This window comes from Caretta caretta, chromosome 3 (assembly GCF_965140235.1).
Source record: "Caretta caretta isolate rCarCar2 chromosome 3, rCarCar1.hap1, whole genome shotgun sequence".
In the NCBI taxonomy this organism is placed as follows: domain Eukaryota; kingdom Metazoa; phylum Chordata; order Testudines; family Cheloniidae; genus Caretta; species Caretta caretta.
Window position 1 is genome coordinate 58,876,138 of NC_134208.1, and position 24,270 is coordinate 58,900,407.

Here is a 24,270-nt window from a genome sequence, read left to right on the forward strand (position 1 = left end):
TGCATCTCCGGCCCCACTCCGGAGCCCACATCCCCAGGTATAACCCTCGCACCCCCAACCCCCTACCCCAGTCCGGTGAAAATGAGCAAGGGTTGAGGAGAGCGAGCAATGGAGGGAGAGGGGATGGAGTGAATGGGAATAGGGCCCCAGAGAAGGGGTGGAACCAGGGTGTTTGCATTTCTGAAAATAGAAAATTGGCAACTCCAGAGCCCCTCATCCCCCTCTGCCCTGGAAGGCAAGCGGTGTAACGTTAAAAACTGCGGCTCATCAGCGTTGGCTGTGGGACAAAGCCTGGGCAGCGGGGATACTGACTGCACAGGATGGTCAAACAGGTAGAGGCAGGAGAGGGGCCAAATCAGGGAGGAGCCTGGTCCAGACCAGGGTTGAGGCCAATTACTGTTTTGTGGGGCCCTAGGCCAGACCAAGTGGGGGCCCCTCCCCCCTTCTGTCGGCAGTCCCCCCATGCTCCTGGCAGGGAGCAGGGACAGGGTGCGGGGTCTTGCCGCACTCCCCTGCAGGAGCATCAGGCAGAGCGGGAGCACCCTTTTTTCCAGGGCCCTCCAGTTGGCTGAGGCCCCTGGGCATGGCCCCATTGGCCCAGTGGCTAATCTGCCACTGAGTAACAGTCACCTCATACAGCGTGTGCCACATGCACTGACTGCCAAAATAGGGTGTTGGGAGGCTGAAGGGCTTTTCTTCTCCACACACTCAGCACCCATTTCCCAGGGCTGTTTTGTTAGCGGCACAGTGCATCCAAGGATCTAGACAAGACCCCTCTTCCCTGTGGGTTGTGCTGAGCTGCTAAAGGAGACTTGATTCAGAAATGTTTTTAGTGTTTAAAAGAATCCCTTTATCACTTTATACCTCTGCATAAAGACTCATAGCCAGTTTGTCTTAGCTGCTCTTCTCATTGCCTGAACTGGACTGTATTTTTCTTGCCATCCATGATAAATGGAGTTTCACACCTTTACATTATTTACTTTTTTAAATGTTATTTTTATTCCTCTTGGCACTTCATCATTTACCTTTGTTATCATTGTACAGATGGATACCATTGTGCTATTTAATTGTTGTTTTTTTTAAATAACAAATGTCATTGAAAACATTGACAGGTTTCAGAGTAGCAGCTGCAAAAAGAAAAGGAGTACTTGTGGCACCTCAGAGACTAACAAATTTATTTGAGCATAAGCTTTCGTGAGCTACAGCTCACTTCATCGGATGCATGCAGTGGAAAATACAGTGGGGAGATTTTATATACACAGAGAACATGAAACAATGGGTGTTACCATACACACTGTAACAAGAGTGATCAGGTAAGGTGAGCTATTACCAGCAGGAGGGGGGGGGGACACACGACCTTTTGTAGTGATAATCAAGGTGGGCCATTTCCAGCAGTTGACAAGAATGTGAGAGGAACAGTGGGGGGGGGGGGGGATATAAACATGGGGAAATAGTTTTACTTTGTGTAATGACACATCCACTCCCAATCTTTATTCAAGCCTAAATTAATTGTATCCAGTTTACAAATTAATTCCAATTCAGCAGTCTCTCATTCAAAAACCAGTCGGACGACACTTCAATCTCTTTGGTCACTCGATTGCAGACCTAAAAGTGGCAATTCTTCAATAAAAAAACTTCAAAAACCGACTCCAACGAGAGGTCTGGGGTAGCCAGAAGAATCCCATGTGTAATATGGGGAGTGGGCTAACCTTCCATACCTTTGCCTCCAGGAACTGTTGGTATGCAATTTTGACAACAATTTCTCCCATTAACAAGTCTGGTTTTACAATACTGGAAACGTATTACATCCATTCATATTGATAAGTGTCAAACAATGATCTCTTTCTTTGTTTTTGTATTAGGCTGTCCTGTAGCTGGGACAGAGAGCTTAATTTATTCTTAATTACCTGCAGGTCTGCAGTATTTTTTTTTAAACACACAACAGTGCTAGCAACAAGACAAAACATAGAACACAAAACACAATTTGTATTGTGACAGTAGATTCATGGTATTGAGTTGCTCTTCAGCTGGCATCAGCTTTTCCTGATTTTCTGAAAGATAAAAAGAACATGTTTCTATCCCTTTTGGGGTGGCAGATTATTGCTTAAAATATTTCTTTGTAATATTTGTAATACCCTTGCTGATTGCAGGCAAAACAGAGGAATTACCCCCATATTTTCCTGTGTTTGTTCTATAGGCAGGCCAGGTTTCAATGGCGTCTATCTTTTAAGGGTTATGGGGAAATTATGCCACTGTTTAGTCATTAAATCCCTGAGGTGGGGTACCTCAGTTTTCCTTCTTATACAGCAGACCAAGTTTATAATGTTTTTCCTGCTGTGTTAAGATTTAAGTTTATTTACAGGTAATAACTGAGAAGCATCATTACCATATGACCTTAAAGGATTTTTCCAAAAATCATACACACTATACATTGTTACAGGGGTACTTATTATCATTAAATTTATTAAAGTTATCTTGTGATCCCATGCCTTTTATTTAGACAATTTGTTTGCTGACCAGGTATGTCCTTTATCTGCAGCACCTTTGTGCTGCTAGTTCTTTCCTTCCTTTATCATTTAGGTAATTTGCATTTTCACAGATGCTTCCTGCTTGCTTTTGGATTTAAAGCCATCAGCAGCTCAGAGACTCTATCTTAAAAGGGACACAATCAACTTTCACCAGAGTTTTGATACCTTTTAACTTCTGCTTCCAAAACACATAGCAATCTGAAAAGAAAACCCAACCTATTGTGGCTCCCTTTGGAGCCCTAATAGCATTTTAATTAGGTAGCATGGTATGTTTGCATTTCTTTTGCCCCAATATACACTGCACATGTTCTGGGGCAAATGCATATTCCTTCCATAGGTTTCAGAGTAACAGCCGTGTTAGTCTGTATTCGCAAAAAGGAGTACTTGTGGCACCTTAGAGACGAACCAATTTATTTGAGCATAAGCTTTCGTGAGCTACAGCTCCCTCCTCATGTCCAGGCCACCTGGCCAGTGGCTTGGCATGAGCAACTCTAAGGCTGGTAACTATGATAACAACCTTGCAGAACCTGTGTGTGTGTGTTTGCGTATGAATGAATGTGTGAATAAATATGAAATTGAATGGAATGTTATAGCTATAACTAACTGCTTACTATGATTCTTTCTGTATTCACAATAAATGTGGCATTTTGCCTTTTCCCCTTTAATAAGATCCTGCTGGTTTTTATTTTATTGGTATAACAGTTTCCACTTGATGCCTTCTTCGGCCGATGGACACTGGATTCTTAGAATGGCACCTTCCTGATCATTCCGTTATTATCCACACCAAGCATCCATCCACACACATCCTCTATCTCTATTTTAATCATATTTGTTAACAAAGCGAGATAACTACAACAAAAGGGGAGTCTCTGTGCGCTGTTTCTGTTGTTACAAAGAATTGCTTTGAGAACAGACTCTGTCTTAAGATGGACTAACACAATTAGCAGCTTTCAAGTTTCGCACAGAGAGGGAGAAAAACAGTACCAAAACCCACGAGACCTCTTAATTAGTAATACCCTGGAATTTAAACTACGGGGAATGAAACTCATTTGTGATTTTAATACAGAACTTCTTTAATATGATCCAAAAGTGGCCTTATTTTTGACAAAGTCAGTCAAGGCAACCATAGAAGATTGCAGGAGTTCTTCCCCAACACACTATTAATCATCAGGCCTTTTACCTGTGTTGAACATTTTTAAAATTTTATATAGCCCAAGTGTAGCCCACTTTTGAAGTCCAAAGAGAAGTCATGAAGTAATGGAGCACTCGTAGAATCATAGAATTATAGGACTGGAAGGGACCTTGACAGGTCATTTAATCCAGTCCTCTGCACTGAGGCAGGACTAAGTATTATCTAAGCCAGTGGTCTCCAACCTTTTTACGCACAATATCACTTTTTGAATTTAAGGGCAACCCAGGATCTACCCCGCCCCTTCCCTGAGGCCCCACCCCACTCACTCCATTTCCCCCCCACCCCCTCCATCGCTTGCTCTCCCCCACCCTCACTCACTTTCAGTGGGGTTGGGCAAGGGATTGGGGTTCTGGAGGGTGTGCGGGCTCTGGGCTGGGGCTGAGGGGTTAGAAGTGTGGATGGAGAATCTGGGCTGAGCCTGGTGCAGGGAGTTGGGGTGCAAGAGGGGGCTCAGGGTGCGGGCTCTGGGAGAGAGTTGGGTGCAGGAGGGGGCTCTGGGCTGGGGTAGAGTGCTGGGGTGCAGGAGGGGGTACAGGGTGCTGGCTCTGGGGGGGAGCTCAGGGCTGGGGCAGGGGCTTGGGGTGCAGGAGGGGTATGGGGTGCTGGCTCCAGGAGGGGACTTGGGGGTTGGGGTGCAGGCTCCTGCCGGGTGGCACCTACTGCGGGTGGCTCCCAGGCGGTGGCGCAGCAGGGTTAAGGCAGGCTCCCTGCCTGCCTGGCCCCATGCCACTCCTGAAAGGGCCAACATGCCCCTGCGGTCCCCAGGGGTGGGATGTGACTCTGCATGCTGCCCCTCTTTGCCGGCACCACCTCCGCAGCTCCAATTGGCCACAGTTCCCTGTTCCCAGCCAATGGGAGCTGCAGGGGCGGTGCTTGCAGGCAGGAGCAGTGCGTGGAGACCCCTGCCCCCCCACCCCCATCCCTGGGGCCATAGGAGTGTGCTGGCCGCTTCCAGGAGCAGCATGGGACTGGGGCAGGCAGGGAGCCTGCCTTAGCGCTGCTGTGTCGCCGGACTTTTACTGGCAGGAGATCATGATTGACTGGGAGAGTCTCCAGGTTCGACCAGTTGGTCGTGATCGACTGGTTGGTGACCACTGATCTAAGCCATCCCTGACAGGTATTTGTCTAACCTGTTCTTAAAAGACTATAGTGACAGAGATTCCACAACCTCCTGAGGTAATTTGTTCCAGTGCTTACCTACCCTTACTGTTAGGACAGTTTCCCAAATGTCTAATCTAAGGGTATGTCTTCACTACCAACATTAAGGCACCGCGGCAGTGCTTTAACGTAGCTGTGTAGTCGCGGCACCAGTGCTGGGAGAGAGATCTCCCAGCGCTGTAAAAAAACCCACCCCCACAAGGGGAGTAGCTACCAGCGCTGAAACTTGCATTGCTTAGGGGTGTTTTTTTACCGCCCTGAGCGAGAAAGTTTCAGCACTGAAAAGTGACCATGTAGACAAGGCCTAAATCTCCCTTGCTGCAATTTAAATCCACTACTTCTTGTCCTGTCCTCAGTGGATAAGGAAAACAATTGATCACGCTCCTCTTTATAACAACATTTTACGTACTTGAAAACTGTTATCATGTCCCCTCCCCCACACCTCAGTCTTCTCCAGACTAAACAATCCCAATTTTTTCAGTCTTTCCTCATAGGTTATATTTTCTTGACCTTTCATCATTTTTGTTATTCTCTTTGGATTTTCTCCAATATGTTCACATCTTTCCTGACATGTGGTGCCCAGAACTGAACATAATACCAGTTGAGGCCTTATAAGTGCAACTGTCCACCACCCTTGCCTTCTGATACGCCTGCTGCAGTTCCTTTATTTTCACATGGCACTGCTACATGTCTCTGGTGTAGCCCTTCTCCCCCGTGCCCTGTGCGATCTGCTCGTAGATGTCTGCATTTCTACGGCTGGATCGGAGCTGTGCCTGCAGAGCCTCTTCTCCCCACAGACTAAGAAGATCCGCCACTTCTTGTGTACTCCAGGCAACAGCACATTTACACCATGATCAGTTGGGCAGGCGAGCTCTTGGAAATTTACAAGTTCCCGGTCCTTTAACAGGGAGGTGTCTCCTGTGTACCTGGCTGCTGTACAGCGGAGTTGAAAACGTTTACCAGAGTGGTCACTGCGGAGCATTGTGGGACACTTCCTGGAGGCCAGTTAGGTCGACATAAGCAATGCAGTGAGTATACTGCTTCTAAGTCAACCTAACAACATCAAATTAAGCACTACACCTCTTATGAAGGTGGAGTAATTAATTCGATGTAGCAGGCAAGTTACTGTGGTGGGACCTGGTAGTGTAGATACAGATGTTGTTAGCTCAGCATAAGCTGCCTTATGTGGACATAACTCCACAGCGTACACTAGGCCACAGTGAGGAGAAGGCCTGAGAAAACGTCTAGGATCAGAAGGCAATATACTCATCTGTTTGTGCTGAAGTAGAGAAGTGCAAATTTTGTTTTGGAAACATGATCGCTATGCCTAACAGTGACCACAGGGCAGGTGAGGCTGTGTGAAGAGCAATGGTGGAGCTTCTGCCTAATAGCTTGCATTCATAAATACTGCAAATCCTGTTTGCAAGGCTTTATGCTACGTTCAGTGTTTTGCATACACTAAAAGAAAAGGAGTACTTGTGGCACCTTAGAGACTAACCAATTTATTTGAGCATAAGTTTTCATAAGCTACAGCTCACTTCATCGGATGCATACTGTGGAAACTGCAGATGACATTATATACACAGAGACCATGAAACAATACCTCCTCCCACCCCACTCTCCTGCTGGTAATAGCTTATCTAAAGTGATCACTCTCCTTACAATGTGTATGATAATCAAGTTGGGCCATTTCCAGCACAAATCCAGGTTTTCTCACCCTCCGCCCCTCCCCGCCACCACAAACTCACTCTCCTGCTGGTAATAGCCCATTCAAAGTGACCACTCTCTTTACAATGTGTATGATAATCAAGGTGGGCCATTTCCAACACAAATCCAGGTTTTCTCACCCCCCCCCTTTTTTTTTTTTTCCAAAAACCACACACACAAACAAGATCAAATCCACACAGACACACCCCTGGAACTCCGACCTGGGATATTCTATCTACTACCTCAGATCCATAAACCTGGAAATCCTGGGCGCCCCATCATCTCAGGCATTGGCACCCTGACAGCAGGACTGTCGGGCTATGCAGACTCCCTCCTCAGGCCCTATGCTACCAGCACTCCCAGCTACCTTTGAGACACCACTGACTTCCTGAGGAAACTACAATCCATCGGTGATCTTCCTGATAACACCATCCTGGCCACTATGGATGTAGAAGCCCTCTACACCAACATTCCACACAAAGATGGACTACAAGCCGTCAAGAACACTATCCCCGATAATGTCACGGCTAACCTGGTGGCTGAACTTTGTGACTTTGTCCTTACCCATAACTATTTTACATTTGGGGACAATGTATACCTTCAGAACAGCGGCACTGCTATGGGTACGTGCATGGCCCCACAGTATGCCAACATTTTTATGGCTGACTTAGAACAACACTTCCTCAGCTCTCGTCCCCTAACGCCCCTACTCTACTTGTGCTATATTGATGACATCTTCATCATCTGGACCCATGGAAAAGAAGCCCTTGAGGAATTCCAGCATGATTTCAACAATTTCCATCCCACCATCAACCTCAGCCTGGTCCAGTCCACAAAAGAGATCCAATTCCTGGACACTACAGTGCTAATAAACAATGGTCACATAAACATCACCCTATACCAGAAACCTACTGACCGCTATTCCTACCTACATGCCTCCAGCTTTCACCCTGACCACACCACACGATCCATCGTCTACAGCCAAGCTCTGCGATACAACTGCATTTGCTCCAACCCCTCAGACAGAGACAAACACCTACAAGATCTCTATCAAGCATTCTTACAACTACAATACCCACCTGCGGAAGTGAAGAAACAGATTGATAGAGCCAGAAGAGTTCCCAGAAGTCTCCTACTACAGGACAGGCCTAACAAAGAAAATAACAGAACGCCACTAGCCATCACCTTCAGCCCCCCACTAAAACCCCTCCACGCATTATTAAGGATCTACAACCTATCCTGAAGGATGACCCAACACTCTCACAAATCTTGGGAGGCAGGCCAGTCCTTGCCTACAGACAGCCCCCCAACCTGAAGCAAATACTCACCAGCAACCACACACCACACAACAGAACCACTAACCCAGGAACCTATCCTTGCAACAAAGCCCGTTGCCAAGTGTGCCCATATATCTATTCAGGGGACACCATCACAGGGCCTAATAACATCAGCCACACTATCAGAGGCTCGTTCACCTGCACATCCACCAATGTGATATATGCCATCATGTGCCAGCAATGCCCCTCTGCCATGTACATTGGTCAAACTGGACAATCTCTACGTAAAAGAATAAATGGACACAAATCAGATGTCAAGAATTATAACATTCATAAACCAGTCGGAGAACACTTCAATCTCTCTGTTCACGCAATTACAGACATGAAGGTTGCTATCTTACAACAAAAACACTTCAAATCCAGACTCCTGCGAGAAACTGCTGAATTGGAATTCATTTGCAAATTGGATACTATTAATTTAGGCTTAAATAGAGACTGGGAGTGGCTAAGTCATTATGCAAGGTAGCCTATTTCCCCTTGTTTTTTCCTCCCCCCCCCCCCCCGACGTTCTGGTTAAACTTGGATTTATGCTGGAAATGGCCCACCTTGATTATCATACACATTGTAAGGAGAGTGGTCAGTTTGGATGAGCTATTACCAGCAGGAGAGGGAGTTTGGGGGGGGGGGAGGGTGAGAAAACCTGGATTTGTGCTGGAAATGGCCCAACTTGATTATCATACACATTGTAAGGAGAGTGATCACTTTAGATAAGTTATTACCAGCAGGAGAGTGGGGTGGGAGGAGGTATTGTTTCATGGTCTCTGTGTATATAATGTCATCTGCAGTTTCCACAGTATGCATCCGATGAAGTGAGCTGTAGCTCACGAAAGCTCATGCGCAAATAAACTGGTTAGTCTCTAAGGTGCCACAAGTCCTCCTTTTCTTTTTGCGAATACAGACTAACACAGCTGCTACTCTGACACCTGGCATACACTAAGTTCTTGCCTGCTGTAGGCCGCACGATTTCTAATCTGCTCGGGAAAGAGGCCAGCAAAGAACACAGCAGCAGCTTCCCTCGGGACTCGGCAGAGAGCAGCCCCGCAGCTGAATGCTGTACAGCGCTTTTCCAAACTGCAAAACCACCTGGCTCTGCCTGTGCGCCCAAGTAACACCTGCCCCGGGGGCAGCGCGGGGCGGGCGCCCCCCAGCCCCGCCCCAATAGCTACCCCTGCGCCTCAGGCTGGCAACTCGCGACGGGGCAGCAACGAAGACCGGCCACTGACGCCACTTACGGCCAGCCGGGCAGCCACCGCGTGGCGTGGGGCGGGGCTCGGCTCTTCGCCCTCTCCGGGGCCGCACGCAGCCGGGGCGGGGCACGTGACGCGCAGCCTCGGAAATTCCGCGGGCGGGGGAGAGCGCGCTGCCGCTTCCTTCGGTCCTCCAAGGCAGACGAGACGCGCTTGTTGCGCCTCGGCTGCCGCGATGGTGCCTACTTCCTGCTCCGCCCTCTCGGTGTCCGCCACCTTCCACGGGCGGGGTCCGGGGACCGCAGCCATGGCGGCGCCCAGAGGGAGCGTGGAATGCCGGATCCGCGGTTCACTCTTCCGCTGACCCCGGGGCCTGCCGCCTCCCAGCCCGCGGCGTGACTGCGGGGAAGCCCCGCCCCTCCTGCCGAGGTCTCCTTGCCGCCCCCATGTTCCTGCTCCGCCGCCGCCGCCGCGCGCTGCCGCCCGCCCCGCTGCCCTGGCGCCGCCGCGCGCGGAGCGATGGCACCGCGCCTCGCTGGGATGTCGTCGTTATCGGCGGGGGCCATGCCGGGACGGAGGCGGCGGCGGCGGCGGCTCGGAGCGGGGTCCGGACACTGCTCGTCACGCACAAGGCCGACACCATCGGTAACCGCGTCCCCCGGAGCCCGTCAGCCGCCCGCGCTGCGCTGTGACCCCCTCTGCGCGTCGCGTGGGCTCCCGGGCAGCGCCCGGCGCAGAGAGACTCACAGCCCCAGGCTGATCGTAGGGAGCCTAAAGGGTCACGGCCACCGAGCCGGGGAGAGCGTTCCTGGCCACCGGTGCTGCGGGAGAGCTGAGCACGTCTAGGGTCCGGCAGGACTCGTCTATTGCAAGCCCTAGGTCTGGTTTACACGTAAAACTTAGATCGACATAGCTGCATCGCTTGGGGGGTGGAAAATTCACACCCTGAGTGCAGTAGCTAGGCTGATCTATGCCCCCCTTGCCCTCCTTTCCCCCCCACCCCCGACGCTCCAAGGTGGAAGGAAGAATGCTTCCATAAACTAGCTACCACTGTTTGGGAGGTGGAGTTCGTACAGCATTGGAAAAAATCCTTTTATCGGTCTAGGATGTGTCTACTCTGTGCTGCTATAATGGCATAGCTACAGCGCTGTAGCACCCATAACGTAGATGTGGCCATAATCACAAAAGGTAGAGGCTTTTCCTCGCTCTGAGATGTCCCTCTTCCGTCCTTCACTCAACTAGAATTACTTCTGTCTTAGGGACAGACGGGTCTACACTTAAAACACTGCACTGGCACAGCTGCATCATTGCAGCTGTGCCACTGTAACGCTAATATGAAGACACTCCTACTCTGACGGAAGAGAGCTCTCCCGTCGGCATAGATAATTTAGCTCCCCAAGAGGCAGCAGTTATGCGAACAAGGGAAGCATTCCGCTGACAGCGCTGTCTACGCCGGCCCAGGGGAGGGAGGTTGGTATAACATCATTGCACATGGGGTGTGGATTTTCACACCCCTGAGCGAAACAGTTCTACCAGTGTAAAGCTGTAGTGTAGACCAGACATCAAGTTGAGTATCTAACTAGCTAGCTGTCATTGAAATACTGTCCTTTGCTTGAAGCTTGAGTGACTACATTGTCTTGCTATGATGTGTATGAGAAACAGCTGAGCTTCACCAGCATACTTGTGGCACACACAGTCTGTTTCCCCTAGTAGCTTTGCATGTGTGACAGAACCCAGTGGATTCTATGGCCATACCGTGTTATGTAACTAACCTTTTAGTAGTTTCTGTGATGTCTCATGAGAAGCAGCATAGACGTGTAGACTGAGTATGAGGCTAGGAGCCAAGATCCCGGTCTAATGGTGAGTTATGATACTGTGGCCTTGAGCTGCCTTCTTGTTAAACAGTAGTAATAAATGCTAGGGTTCAGAAAATGCAAGGCTGCCGTTAGCTGATGAAAAAAGGCTCTCTTGTGTTTTATCCAGGGCAAATGTCGTGTAACCCTTCCTTCGGTGGCATTGGAAAGGGGCATCTCATGAGGGAGGTAGATGCCCTAGACGGGCTGTGTGCTCGGATCTGTGATCAGTCTGGAGTTCATTACAAGGTGCTAAACCGGTGTAAGGGGCCTGCTGTGTGGGGTCTCCGAGCCCAGATTGATAGGAAACTCTATAAAGAAAACATGCAGGTGAGAATGACATGGCAGGGGGAGAAGAGAAGTAATGGGGTAAAATGGGATGTGGAATTTCTGACTGGGTCAAGGGAAATGGGAGAGAAGTAAAACCTGGGTCTAATTAGAGAAACAAATAGCCCACGATGGTTCTGGTGTCCACATTTTTTAAAGGATGTTGAAAAATTGAGAGGGTGCAGATTGAAGACAAAACTCATTTGAGGCTAGAAACAGTGTCTTACAATGTGAGACTGAAAAAGCTCAATTTGTTTAGCTTATCAAAAACAATCTAGAGGCAATTTAATTATGGTATATAAGTAGCTCTGTGGAGAGAAAATACTAGGTACTAAAGGGCTCTTTAATCTATCGGAGAAAGACATGACAAGAACCAATGGCTGGAAACTGAAACCAGTTTGGAAATAAGGCGCAGGTTTTTAACAGTGAACATGATTAACCACTAGGGAATGGGAAATGGTGGATTCTCCATCTCTTAAGTCTTCAAGACTGGAGCCTTTCTGCAAGATACTTTTGTCAAACACAAGTTATTGATCTCAATACGGGGTAACTGACCTGTGTTGTACAGGGGATCAGAGTAGATCTGATTGTTCCTTCTGGCCTTAAAATCTATTAGTGCTTCATTTCCATTTAATAAATCCCAAACAGTGCAGTAATTGGATGTCCTGGGCAGCGAGTTAGATCACAAGTACAGTGAAATGACCTGATGACAGAGTGGGTGAAAGCAATGGGGTGAAAGAAAGGAAGCTCTGTGTATCCAGGAGGGAGGCTGTTGCTGAATGTTTTGGGGAAGAGGTTCTGAGATGTTATTTTGAGGGGAGGGCAGGCCAATCTTAGTGATGTATGGACACTCAATGCTTCCTTCTTTCATGGCAGAAAGAAATCCTTAACACTCCACTGCTGACTGTTCATGAGGCATCCGTGGAGGATCTTCTCCTGATGGAACCAGAGCCAGACCGTCCTGGGAAATGCCAAGTCAGTGGGGTCATTCTAGGTACATACTGGAAGCTCAAGGTGCTTCACTGGGTTGGTTATGTCTTGGTCCTAAGTGGGACTATGAGAGTAAACATGTCTGGTTCCTCAAGTTGACTTATGCTTAAAGGCTGGACTGGTAAAAGGATAAGGAGTCTTTCATTAATCTGGTTTAGGTTGAGTATGAGCGAAACAAACCAGCCATCACAGTGGTGGGTGTGAGAACTAGGTGATTTGGGGAACAGATTTACAAAGGTTTATCTGAGACCAGTCATTCAGAATATGTCCCAGGCTATATGAGAAGATTTTGTTGGGTTAATCAGGTGTGCCAAAGACAAACTCCTTTTCCTCTAATAAGTGTTTGACTTGTGAAAAAGAGTATATTTTTCTTAGTACATTGTCTAGTGAGCGGTTTCAGAGGAACAGCCGTGTTAGTCTGTATTCACAAAAAGAAAAGGAGTACTTGTGGCACCTTAGAGACTAACCAATTTATTTGAGCATGAGCTTTCGTGAGCTACAGCTCACTTCATCAGATGCATACCGTGGAAACTGCAGCAGACTTTATATACACACAGAGAATATGAAACAATACCTCCTCCCACCCCACTGTCCTGCTGGTAATAGCTTATCTAAAGTGATCAACAGATGGGCCATTTCCAGCACAAATTCAGGTTTTCTCACCCTCCACCCCCCCACACAAATTCACTCTCCTGCTGGTGCTAGCCCATCCAAAGTGACAACTCTTTACATAATCAAGTCGGGCTATTTCCTGCATAGATCCAGGTTTTCTCACATCCCCCCCACCCCCATACACACACAAACTCACTCTCCTGCTGGTAATAGCTCATCTAAACTGACCACTCTCTAAGTTTAAATCCAAGTTAAACCAGAACATCTGGGGGGGTAGGAAAAAACAAGAGGAAACAGGCTACCTTGCATAATGACTTAGCCACTCCCAGTCTCTATTTAAGCCTAAATTAATAGTATCCAGTTTGCAAATGAATTCCAATTCAGCAGTTTCTCGCAGGAGTCTGGATTTGAAGTTTTTTTGTTTTAAGATAGCGACCTTCATGTCTGCGATTGTGTGACCAGAGAGATTGAAGTGTTCTCCGACTGGTTTATGAATGTTATAATTCTTGACATCTGATTTGTGTCCCATTTATTCATTTATGTAGAGACTGTCCAGTTTGACCAATGTACATGGCAGAGGGGCATTGCTGGCACATGATGGCATATATCACATTGGTGGATGTGCAGGTGAACGAGCCTCTGATAGTGTGGCTGATGTTATTAGGCCCTGTGATGGTGTCCCCTGAATAGATATGTGGGCACAATTGGCAACGGGCTTTGTTGCAAGGATAAGTTCCTGGGTTAGTGGTTCTGTTGTGTGGTATGTGGTTGTTGGTGAGTATTTGCTTCAGGTTGCGGGGCTGTCTGTAGGCAAGGACTGGCCTGTCTCCCAAGACTTGTGAGAGTGTTGGGTCATCCTTTAGGATAGGTTGTAGATCCTTAATAATGCGTTGGAGGGGTTTTAGTTGGGGGCTGAAGGTAACCGCTAGTGGCGTTCTGTTATTTTCTTTGTTAGGCCTGTCCTGTAGTAGTTAACTTCTGGGAACTCTTCTGGCTCTATCAATCTGTTTCTTTACTTCTGCAGGTGGGTATTGTAGTTGTAAGAAAGCTTGACAGAGATCTTGTAGGTGTTTGTCTCTGTCTGAGGGGTTGGAGCAAATGCGGTTGTATCGCAGAGCTTGGCTGTAGACGATGGATCGTTTGGTGTGGTCAGGGTGAAAGCTGGAGGCATGCAGGTAGGAATAGCGGTCAGTAGGTTTCCGGTATAGGGTGGTGTTTATGTGGCCATTGTTTATTAGCACTGTAGTGTCCAGGAAGTGGATCTCTTGTGTGGACTGGACCAGGCTGAGGTTGGTGGTGGGATGGAAATTGTTGAAATCATGGTGGAATTCCTCAAGGGCTTCTTTTCCATGGGTCCAGATGATGAAGATGTCATCAATATAGCGCAAGTAGAGTAGGGGCTTTAGGGGACGAGAGCTGAGGAAGCGTTGTTCTAAATCAGCCATAAAAATGTTGGCATACTGTGGGGCCATGCGGGTACCCATAGCAGTGCTGCTGATCTGAAGGTATACATTGTCCCCAAATGTGAAATAGTTATGGGTAAGGACAAAGTCACAAAGTTCAGCCACCAGGTTAGCCGTGACATTATCGGGGATAGTGTTCTTGACGGCTTGTAGTCCATCTTTGTGTGGAATGTTGGTGTAGAGGGCTTCTACATCCATAGTGGCCAGGATGGTGTTATCAGGAAGATCACCGATGGATTGAAGTTTCCTCAGGAAGTCAGTGGTGTCTCGAAGGTAGCTGGGAGTGCTGGTAGCGTAGGGCCTGAGGAGGGAGTCTACATAGCCAGACAATCTTGCTGTCAGGGTGCCAATGCCTGAGATGATGGGGCGCCCAGGATTTCCAGGTTTATGGATCTTGGGTAGTAGATAGAATATCCCAGGTCGGGGTTCCAGGGGTGTGTCTGTGCGGATTTGATCTTGTGCTTTTTCAGGAAGTTTCTTGAGCAAATGCTGTAGTTGCTTTTGGTAACTCTCAGTGGGATCATAGGGTAATGGCTTGTAGAAACTCGTGTTGGAGAGCTGCCGAGCAGCCTCTTGTTCATATTCCGACCTATTCATGATGACAACAGCACCTCCTTTGTCAGCCTTTTTGATTATGATGTCAGAGTTGTTTCTGAGGCTGTGGATGGCATTGCGTTCCGCATGGCTGAGGTTATGGGGCAAGTGATGCTGCTTTTCCACAATTTCAGCCCGTGCACGTCGGCGGAAGCACTCTATGTAGAAGTCCAGTCTGCTGTTTCGACCTTCAGGAGGAGTCCATCTAGAATCCCTCTTTCTGTAGTGTTGGCAGGGAGACCTCTGTGGATTAGTATGTTGTTCAGAGGTATTTTGGAAATATTCCTTGAGTTGGAGACGTCGAAAATAGGATTCTAGGTCACCACAGAACTGTATCATGTTCGTGGGGGTGGAGGGGCAGAAGGAGAGGCCCCGAGATAGAACAGCTGCTTCTGCTGGGCTGAGAGTATATCCACATTACAGACATCACCATCACACGTAGCACCAACTGACTCCCTTGCTGACAATCTCATCAAGATGAAGAAATGCATGGAACTGGTCCCTAGAAGTGAGCTTTTCAGGGTAGCCATCAGCCATGAGAGAAGTGTAGAAGGAATTATTCATAATTCTTATTTCGTGGCTACCTGGTTGTCATCCTATCTCGGTAGAAGAACTTCAGCCACCATTGCTGCCAGACCAACACCTTTCCCCCGTAGTAACATGAAAATAAGCAGCTTTGATGAGACCTTTTACTTTAACTTTCATGTTTGTAAGTTCTTGTATTTCCTCTGTCACTTTACTGATGAGGGCCTAAAATCTGTGGATAAAATTTTCTTCCCATCAGAAAGAAATTCTAAGCACTCAAGGACCCTCCAGCTGTCTTTGTCATCAGTCCTTGGTGCGGAAGGAGAGGGGTAGAGTCATTGAAATTTGGGTCCGCAACTTATTGGGCTTTGTTCTGGTCACTGGCACTCGCTCTTGTCCCCTCAGATGAAGATGAGACAGAGTACTGGGAATGTTAAACTGCGCCTGGTTTTGTGTCTCCATGAGTTTTCTCTGTATTGACAAGAGGCGCACGCAAATTCAGTGGAGAATGTGGGCTGGTGCTAGGTAACAGCACCAGAAACATCAAGGGCTTGTTAATATGAAATGTGCTTATTTCTGTAAACTGACTCTATTCCAGGGGATGGAAGCAGAGTCCACGCTGGGAGTGTCATCTTGACTACAGGCACGTTTCTGAGGGGGGTGGTCTTCATCGGATTAAAGATGCATCCCGCTGGGCGATTAGGGGATCAGCCTTCCATTGGGCTGGCTCAGACCTTGGAGAAACTGGGATTTGCTGTGGGGAGGCTGAAGACTGGGACCCCACCTCGACTGGCCAAAGACTCTATTGACTTCAGCGTTCTGGAGAGGCACATGGCTGACAACCCTCCTGTGCCATTCAGCTTCCTCAGTGAGGCTGTGTGGATCAAGGTGGGATGGAATGCTGATAATACACATGCAGTTGGGGTGAGCTGGGAACGTGCTCTCAGGGTGATCCCTATACTGCTGTGATCAGCACCATCAAGGCAGTGTGTGGTTGGGGTCTGCTGGCTGAGGAAGTGGTCTTGTCAGTGTTTGACCCATGCAATCAGAGGGTGTCCAGCTACCTCACCTTGATGGCTCAGAATTCTGCTTCTCTGAGGCATCAGCTCTTAGATAGGAAGGGTAAGGCCAGCCGGAATGCCATGGACCTCCACCCCATATCCATCACCTTCCTTGGGATATCTGTTCTGTAATTGGGTAGTGTATTGATTAGAGCAGAGAACATGGTTTCAAGGCTCCCAGGGTTATACTACTCGCTGCCACTTACTTACTCTTCAGCTTGTTATTTAACATCACTGAACATCTGTGCAACGGGGATGACAACGCTACCCCCCTTTCAATGCTATTATGTTTGTAGAGCATTTTGAGGTCTTTAGAAAAAAGGGCTAAATAAGTGCAAAGTAACATTGTTGGATTAAATCCAAATGATTTTTGACCTCTGTCAGCCAGAAGATCAGCTCTCATGCTACCGGACTCTCACCAATGCCAAAGTGGAGCAAATCATCCACGATAGCCTTCACCTGAACAACCATGTACGGGAGACAACAAGAGGGCCCCGGTGAGTATGGGGCATCCTGGAGAGATCTTTCTGTAGTGATCTGACAGCGTATCTGAAGCCCTCTGGGTCTCCCTTGTGTAGCTTCGGGGAGGGCTGTTCTGAGAGATTGCTTCTCTCCATGTCAGCGCCCTTGTTGTGATGGCTATTCCCTGTTCCAGATACTGTCCCTCGCTTGAATCCAAAGTTCTGCGCTTTCCAAACCGCATTCATCAGCTGTGGCTGGAGCCTGAGGGTCTGGATTCCAATGTCATCTACCCCCAAGGGATGTCAATGACTCTGCCGCCGGAGCTCCAGGAGCAGGTGATTGCGTGCATCCGTGGCTTGGAGAAAGCCAAGATGATGCAGCCAGGTGAGTGAGGGCCAGATCACTCCAACCAGTGTGACCTGGCCCTTTCCAGGCCACCTTTCCACTGAAGGGGGTGGAGAGGAGTCTACATTACAAAGGCATCTGGAAATGTGACCCCTACTGTATCCAGAGGCTGAGGGTGTGAAAAAACCTACATGCCCTTGCACTTGGGGGTGAGTGGGGAGGTGTTATATCATGCTGGGCTGTCAGTGGGAATTCTGACACCTTTATTCTGTGGAATAGGGCAGGGGTGTTTGAATTTCTTCCCCTGATGACTGACTGATTTTGTCTGTCTGGTTTGCTTGTAATAGGCTATGGGGTTCAGTATGACTTTCTGGACCCGCGTCAGCTCAGTGCTTCCCTTGAGTCTCGTCTTGTTCAGCGACTCTTCTTTGCAGGACAGATAAATGGCACCACGGGCTATGAAGAAGCTGCAGCCCAGGTGAGCAGATCTGGAAGTGCATGCTCCACGCTCAAAAGGGGAATGGATATAACCTGAAAGGCCTCCTCTGAACTAGCAAGCCTGGTAGATGTAATTCACCTCCAGTGCAGCCCCCAATGGCAGTAACAGTGTAGTGCAGACGGGAACAGCTTTGCCGCTGTGTCATCCAACACTAGTCACAGGGCATGGCTACACTTGCAGATGTAGAGTACTGAGAGTTAAACCAGCCCTCGGAGAGCGCAGTAGGGAAAGCGCTCCCGTGTGTTCACACTGTCAGTTGCAAGCGCACTAGCATGGCCACATTAGCAGCTCTTGCAACACCACAGAGAGCAGTGCATTGTGGTAGCTATCCCAGCATGCAAGTGGCTGCAACTTGCTTTTCAAATGGGAGTGGGGTGGGATGGGATGGAGTGTGACAGGGTGTGTGTTGTGTGTATGTGGGGGGAGAGAGAGTTTGTTTTGGGGGGCTGAGAGCATGTCAGCATGCTGTCTTGTAAGTTCAGACGACACCAGACCCCCCGCCTCTCTCTCACACACTCACAGCAAGCAGCATTCCACAGTAATGGTTGCTTTGTCCCAGAGTGGATAAGCAGCCGGCTGTCGGAAATGGAGCTTTGAAAGGGCATATCTGCATTCCTATAGCCGATTCCAAAACAATGACAAGCGTGGCCACTTGACTTAAGGGGATTATGGGATGTTTCTGGAGGCCAGTCACAGTGCAGTAATGCAGTACCTCGTTCACACTGACGCCCGGGCGTTTCAGCCGGGGCACAGCAAGCTTTATGCTTCTCATGGAGGTGGATTACTGGGAGCGCTCCAGCTGCAGAGTCCAGGCGCTTTAAGTGCCTTGCCACTGTGGACGGGTCGGCAGTTAGGGTGCCTGGGGCTGTTTTAATGCTCTCTAACTTGCAAGTGTAGCGACGCCCACAGCCCGCCTGCATCCTGCCTGCATTTTGGCTTCTATCTTGATTACCACTGCTGGAGTCGCACCAGTGATGCATTACAGCTACAAAGTCTGTTAGTGTAGACACAGCCAAATGGGCAGTGTGGAGATTGCACTCCTGATGGGCATGACTGGGAGCACATGTGAAAAGTCTCCAATGGCTGCATTGACTGAAGGTGTCTTAGAATTCTAACCCCAATCAGCAACTGCAGTACTGGACAGTGAGAGGAGAAGCACTGACAGTAAAAAAACCCCACAAACTAGTGGTACCGAACAGCACTGCAAACCATATAGTTACTATGTCAGACAGTGGCTGCTTTGTCGCTCTTCTCCTTCCTCCTGCAAGTGATCCCAGTGCTGTTCCCACTCGGCACTGTTCCCACTGGGCACTGCCTGAGTTGTGGATATGATCTGGGATTATGTGCACACGGCCGTCAGAGCATTCAGCAGCAAAGGCCCTGCTATTCTCAGGAACCGCTTTCCTACAACTTTGTTTTTAAAAATACCAAGGAATCCTAAAGTCAGCCCAAGAGGCTAGTTTCCTGGTGCCCTGGTATGATTATTGGTAGCAAGGACTAAAGCAGCTGGAACAGCTGCAGAAAAAAAATGCTTCTCAGGGGACAGACGGACATACAGGCAGGATAGGCTTATGTTGCTCACCCGTGAGCCCCTCTGAATTGATTAAGTAGCAATGATGACTAGCTCCAAGCAGTCTGCCTGGCATTCAGGCTGAAAGATAGTCGCCAAGACACATGCTTTCAGCTGGGGGAGAACAAGGAGGGGATTCTCAGAGCTCTGGAAGGGATGTGGAGAGCCTCTTCTTTCCCAGTGCGGGAATTAAACCACTAGGGCTGTTAAAGCATCACAGACCATCACACACCTCATGTGACATGGAGTGTGCTACACAGACCTAATGGCTTGTATTTGGCCACATGTGTAGATCAGGAAAGTACCATTGTGCTGGTTTCGCAGCAGCTCCTATGACCATTTGTGCTCTCTGTCAGGGAGTGATTGCTGGAATCAACGCTGGCCTGCGTGTCAGTGGCAAGCCCCCTTTTATCATTAGCCGCACAGAGGGCTACATCGGAGTCTTGATTGATGACCTCACCACCCTAGGCACCAATGAACCATACCGCATGTTCACCAGCCGAGTGGAATTCCGCATGTCTCTGCGGCCCGATAACGCAGACAGCAGGCTCACCCTCCGAGGTAGGCAGTCGTTTCTCCTGGTGATGTTCACAGCCCTGTCTGTGCACCCTCTCTTGCTCACACGTGCTCTCTCTCTGAAGGTTTTGAGGAAGCTGGTTGTGTGTCCCAACAGCGATATGCACAAGCATCTCAGATGAAGGCTGCTATAGAGGAGGCAATAGCAGTGCTAAAATCTCTTCAGTTCACTGCCACCAAGTGGTCGAGGCTGGTTCCAGAGGCTCCCATAAGCACCAATCGAAGCTCACTTGCCAGGTAAAGGCTACAGCTGATCCTTTCTTGTCTGTCCAGTGTGTACTTCTGCAGAAGACGCCTTTCTTTTTCTCTTCTCTGCCTTCTAAAACTCCGTTAGTAAATCTAATTCTGAGGAGGTGGTGTGGTGGCAAACTGACAGCCTGTCTTAGCCATGGAAGAGGTATAGCACTGGCTGCGGCAAAGTGGCACTTTCTGTGCAACGTGCCTCAGTCCTGCTCTGGAGCGACTATTCCCTGGTTGTGTGAAGGTACTCCACGCTTTAGTGCTGGTCAGCCCATGGTGCGTCTACTGAGACTGCTGACGAGGGAGGTAATGGTTGGACGATGTGGACCTAGGAACTAGACTGAGACCACCAACTCATTTCACCTAGGCCAGATGGTAGCAGTCCTTGGTCACGGTGGCCCTAGTCCCTCCATCTCTCCTAGTCTCTCCTCTCTTTACCTTCCCTTTTGTTGTTTTTCAGGTCAATACCTGAAAACTCCCTCGCTGAAAACTGCTTTCCAGTTTCAAGGTTCCTCAGATGCCATTATGTAGCCACCTTCTCCCTATTTGCCTACCCAAATGTGCCCTCCTCTCAGCAAAGAGCTGCTCTCCCTTACTCATCTGATGGTGGCAGGAAAAGGGGATAGGTTCTGTGATCATTCATCTCTGAACTGTCCTTCCAAAGCTAAATACAGTGGCTCTCGCTAGGAACAGCTGTTAACCTGTTCTGGGTAATTCGCTGGCCTTGCTACCGTGTTCTTGTTTTCACAGTGCCCTGGACATCCTTCAATATCCAGAGGTCACCATGGAGCTTTTGGCAAGAGCTATCCCAGAACCCCTGAGAAAGTTTGCTGAATGCAGAGAACTGGCAGAGAGGCTGAAAATAGAAGGTATTAGGAGTCTGCTAGTCCTCCGTAATCAGATCTGCTCAATGGCTTTAGAGCTCATTCAGTGGTGAATGAGCACAGACCAGAAACCCCAGTCATCTCTGCATGGACTTGAGTGGGGAAAGAATTATTGTCCCCAGAGCACCAGACCCATTCATCTCTGGCCCCCAGCCCTCCCCTGGAGAGGCCCCTATTCTCCTCCTTTTGGGGTACGAGAGGAATTGTCTCATTGTTCATTCTGTCCTGTTTTTTCCCACTATACCACTCCACCAATGGCTTGTAAGCTGCCCCAGAGGACCAGCTTCTCCTCAGGGGAGAGGAACATTGTCTGTGTTTATTCATTCCCATTGCAAGCTGAGTTGGTGAAACTTTCCAAAGCACCTACAGGTGTTAAACTCCCTAGTCCCTGGCAGTTAGAGGCTTAATTCTCTTAGGTACTTTTGAGAATCCCACCCAGAAGTCCTAGTTCTGGGGACAAGAGCGCCTGTGCTGTAAATGTATTGTATCTTTATTATTTTCTCTGTGCCCCCCACAACTCCCACTGCAGCGGTTTATGAGTGGCATGTAGCCAGCCAGCAGCAGGAAATAGAGGAAGTACGTCGAGATGAAGCTCTCCAGCTGCCGGAGGACCTAGATTACTTTGCCATTGATGCATCGTTGTCCCAGGAAGTGCGAGAGAAACTAGACTCCAACCGCCCCCAGACGGTGAGGCACTGGGTTAGGGATGGGGTTGGAACAGTGATGGAATCCCATCTAAGCACCAAATGCTTCCATATCTGTCCAAGGGATTCTTTGTATGAGTGTCTAAATGTGTATGTGCTGGCGAGGAAGGGGAGGACTAAACACTCGGTGTGTGTCATGTCTCTGTTTTGGAGTTGGACATCATTGTCTGGAATAAGGCTCACTGGAAAGCTTCAGAGACCGGGTGTTCTCCAGTTGATCTGTTACTGTTTCTGTTGACAGATCGGAGCAGTCAGCCGCATTCCTGGGATTACACCAGCCGCCATTGTTAACCTGCTGAGATTTGTGAAGACCAATCGGCAAAGGACAGAGCACATAGAGCACTCTAGGATTGGCAGACCCTTACCAGAGGGAAATACGCTTGGGAAGAGTAAATTTCAGAACTCAAGTTTGAGCTGTGCTTCATGAGGAGGAACCAGAAAATGGCTTTGTTAAAAAGCCTTCATGAAGGAGAGTACAGTCATTAGACAGTATACAGATGAGTATGGCACACCTAAAGCCAAAAACCATTGTAGCTGTTTCCTGTGGCTTATTTCATCAGTTTAATCTGAAGTCAGCATACCCGTGAGCTTTTGTAGAGTGACCAGGAGTCTAAGTAGCTCGTCAGTGTGTCATGCTCCTCTTGAGTTAAAATAAAATGATGGTGGGGATATCGGTCAACCAAACACCTATTAAAAAGCATTGCTGAAAAAACATACCTTCTACCCAAGGTGTTGACTAAGGAGGAACATATCGCCCTGTTGAGCAGTGAGCAGCATGAGATGCTAGTGAAAACTAGAAAGCCAAAAGCCCAGTAACTCTCTGCTTATTGTCTTCAATAGGACTTGGATTTGTCCCCAACTCTGCAGTGGCTGGCGCTGCTTTTGTTTTAATGTGATTTCAGCCAGCTGGAAACATTCCTGCTTATGGAAAGAATTTATAAATACTTACCTTATAGTAACTCTTTAATGGGCTCAGGGTAATGTTAAGATGCAACCCCCTGCGCCTCAAATTTTAAAATTAACTTTGGAAGGTAACTCAGTTGGGAGGGCTGGCTTCCAATCTGATCATGAAGAAAAGTTAACTTTCAATTTAGATGAAACTTTAGGATCATTTATTTATTTTCCAGAAGCCATTAACTCATACCCAGCATATAGCTTGAGAAATGGTTACCCCAGAACACAGTAGGATGGGAAGATTTAACGTTTGGTTGTACTCAATTATTATTATTACTCAGAAAAGCGATACTGCAGAATGGTACCTTCACTCAACAAACTTGCTCATTTTAGTGACAAAAATAAGCACTCTACCCCTGTTAGTCCCACAGAGTCAACAGAGCTAAGGCTGTGGGACCTGGAATCTGTTTCTTCTTACGCACCATCAACTGAGCTGTCTATTAATTTCCTGTCAGTTACACCTGTACAACCCAGCTAGACAATGAGTTTGCATGGGCATCACTGAAGGACTGATTTGACTTTTAATACTGGTGGGCAGGCATGAGAAAGAAAGAACCCAGGTTTACTCTGCCCCTAGGTTGAGTTTGCAGGGCTGGCATTTAGGAGAGAAAACATCTTTTTACTTTGTAAATATGAGACAAACGCACAATCCCTAGTGCCATTTTTGCAGGCATCTTTCAGAGCAGAACTACATTTCTAAGCCACATGAGGAACAGCTTTGGAGTGACTGCTCTTTTATCTGTGCTCAGCTTCTTGGGAAACTGAGTGGAGTTGCCAGTTCTCTGGCATAAGCCTGAATTCACTGATGTCAAAACAATAGCATAAATGTGTCTTTTTGCCTGTTTGAAAACAAAGAGGTAGATCACTTACTTATTGCAAAAACTAAATGCTGGGAATGGAGAATATATTTATAATGTTGTTTTAGTTTTAGAATGCTGCAACACATACTTCTAATGGATAAACATAGCTTAAAATACCCATTATCCATGAAATATAATACAGAATGAATAGTGCTATAGAGAAGCATGTGAGAAGAACTGAATGTAAACAATGATTTCCTGTATGCCAGTCCAGTTAGCTGTTTTACCATACAAGTCTTGGAAGGGCATAAATATTCTCTAACAAAAAACAGTTAACACGGGTATATATTCTATGATGGAACTGACTTTGTAGGACATTTCTGGCTGGAGGGTTAAAAAAGCTCCATGTTAAAAAGATTGTGCCTTTTCCAAAAAAAAATCCTGAATTTTAAGCAATTATCTTAGGGATTGATTATCAACCCTTGGAATTAACCAGGATATCTGTTCCTGTGGGTAAGAGGAGAAGTCTGAAATGGCATTTCTTTTCAAGTATGAAAGCAGTGAGTGAGCAGGCTTGCCTAACTATATCCAGTGCTCTGTCAGCTCTTGGAAGGAAACTGCAGTTTCCACGGTATGCATCCGATGAAGTGAGCTGTAGCTCACGAAAGCTCATGCTCAAATAAATTGGTTAGTCTCTAAGGT

At 47.9% G+C, this 24,270-nt stretch overlaps 1 protein-coding gene and 1 long non-coding RNA gene across 4 annotated transcripts; one reads left to right on the top strand and one right to left on the bottom strand.

The window, feature by feature from the left end:
• Nucleotides 1–1,148: 1,148 nt before the first annotated feature.
• Nucleotides 1,149–9,293, bottom strand: LOC142071523 (uncharacterized). Its single transcript, XR_012667595.1, has 2 exons — nucleotides 9,155–9,293; nucleotides 1,149–2,051 (listed from the first exon to the last, which is right to left on the bottom strand). It is a non-coding gene; the product is annotated as an uncharacterized LOC142071523 (long non-coding RNA).
• Nucleotides 9,294–9,396: 103 nt separating this feature from the next.
• MTO1 (mitochondrial tRNA translation optimization 1) lies at nucleotides 9,397–24,267 on the top strand. Of its 3 annotated transcripts, none has more exons than XM_048845925.2 (12): nucleotides 9,404–9,754; nucleotides 11,093–11,292; nucleotides 12,166–12,283; nucleotides 16,072–16,361; nucleotides 16,919–17,031; nucleotides 17,190–17,380; nucleotides 17,689–17,819; nucleotides 19,767–19,971; nucleotides 20,052–20,223; nucleotides 20,977–21,095; nucleotides 21,640–21,797; nucleotides 22,056–24,267. In XM_048845925.2, exons 1-12 carry the CDS (start codon nucleotides 9,556–9,558, stop codon nucleotides 22,239–22,241), a joined length of 2,082 nt encoding a protein of 693 aa, XP_048701882.1. In that variant the 5' UTR covers nucleotides 9,404–9,555; the 3' UTR covers nucleotides 22,242–24,267. The 3 variants fall into 3 exon arrangements, with proteins under 3 accessions (XP_048701885.1, XP_048701882.1, XP_048701884.1); XM_048845927.2 differs by lacking the exon at nucleotides 9,404–9,754 and adding an exon at nucleotides 9,761–9,988; XM_048845928.2 differs by lacking the exon at nucleotides 21,640–21,797 and having other exon boundaries at nucleotides 9,397–9,754; nucleotides 22,056–22,347.
• Nucleotides 24,268–24,270: the final 3 nt, after the last annotated feature.

Bases quoted from the DNA above. Each gene is read 5' to 3' on its own strand.
- MTO1 (XM_048845925.2), top strand. From the start codon at position 9,556: ATGTTCCTGCTCCGCCGCCGCCGCCGCGCGCTGCCGCCCGCCCCGCTG. The intron at 16,362-16,918 runs GTGGGATGGAAT...GACCTCTGTCAG, and splicing joins GTGAGGCTGTGTGGATCAAG to CCAGAAGATCAGCTCTCATG. The intron at 20,224-20,976 runs GTAAAGGCTACA...TTGTTTTCACAG, and splicing joins AATCGAAGCTCACTTGCCAG to TGCCCTGGACATCCTTCAAT.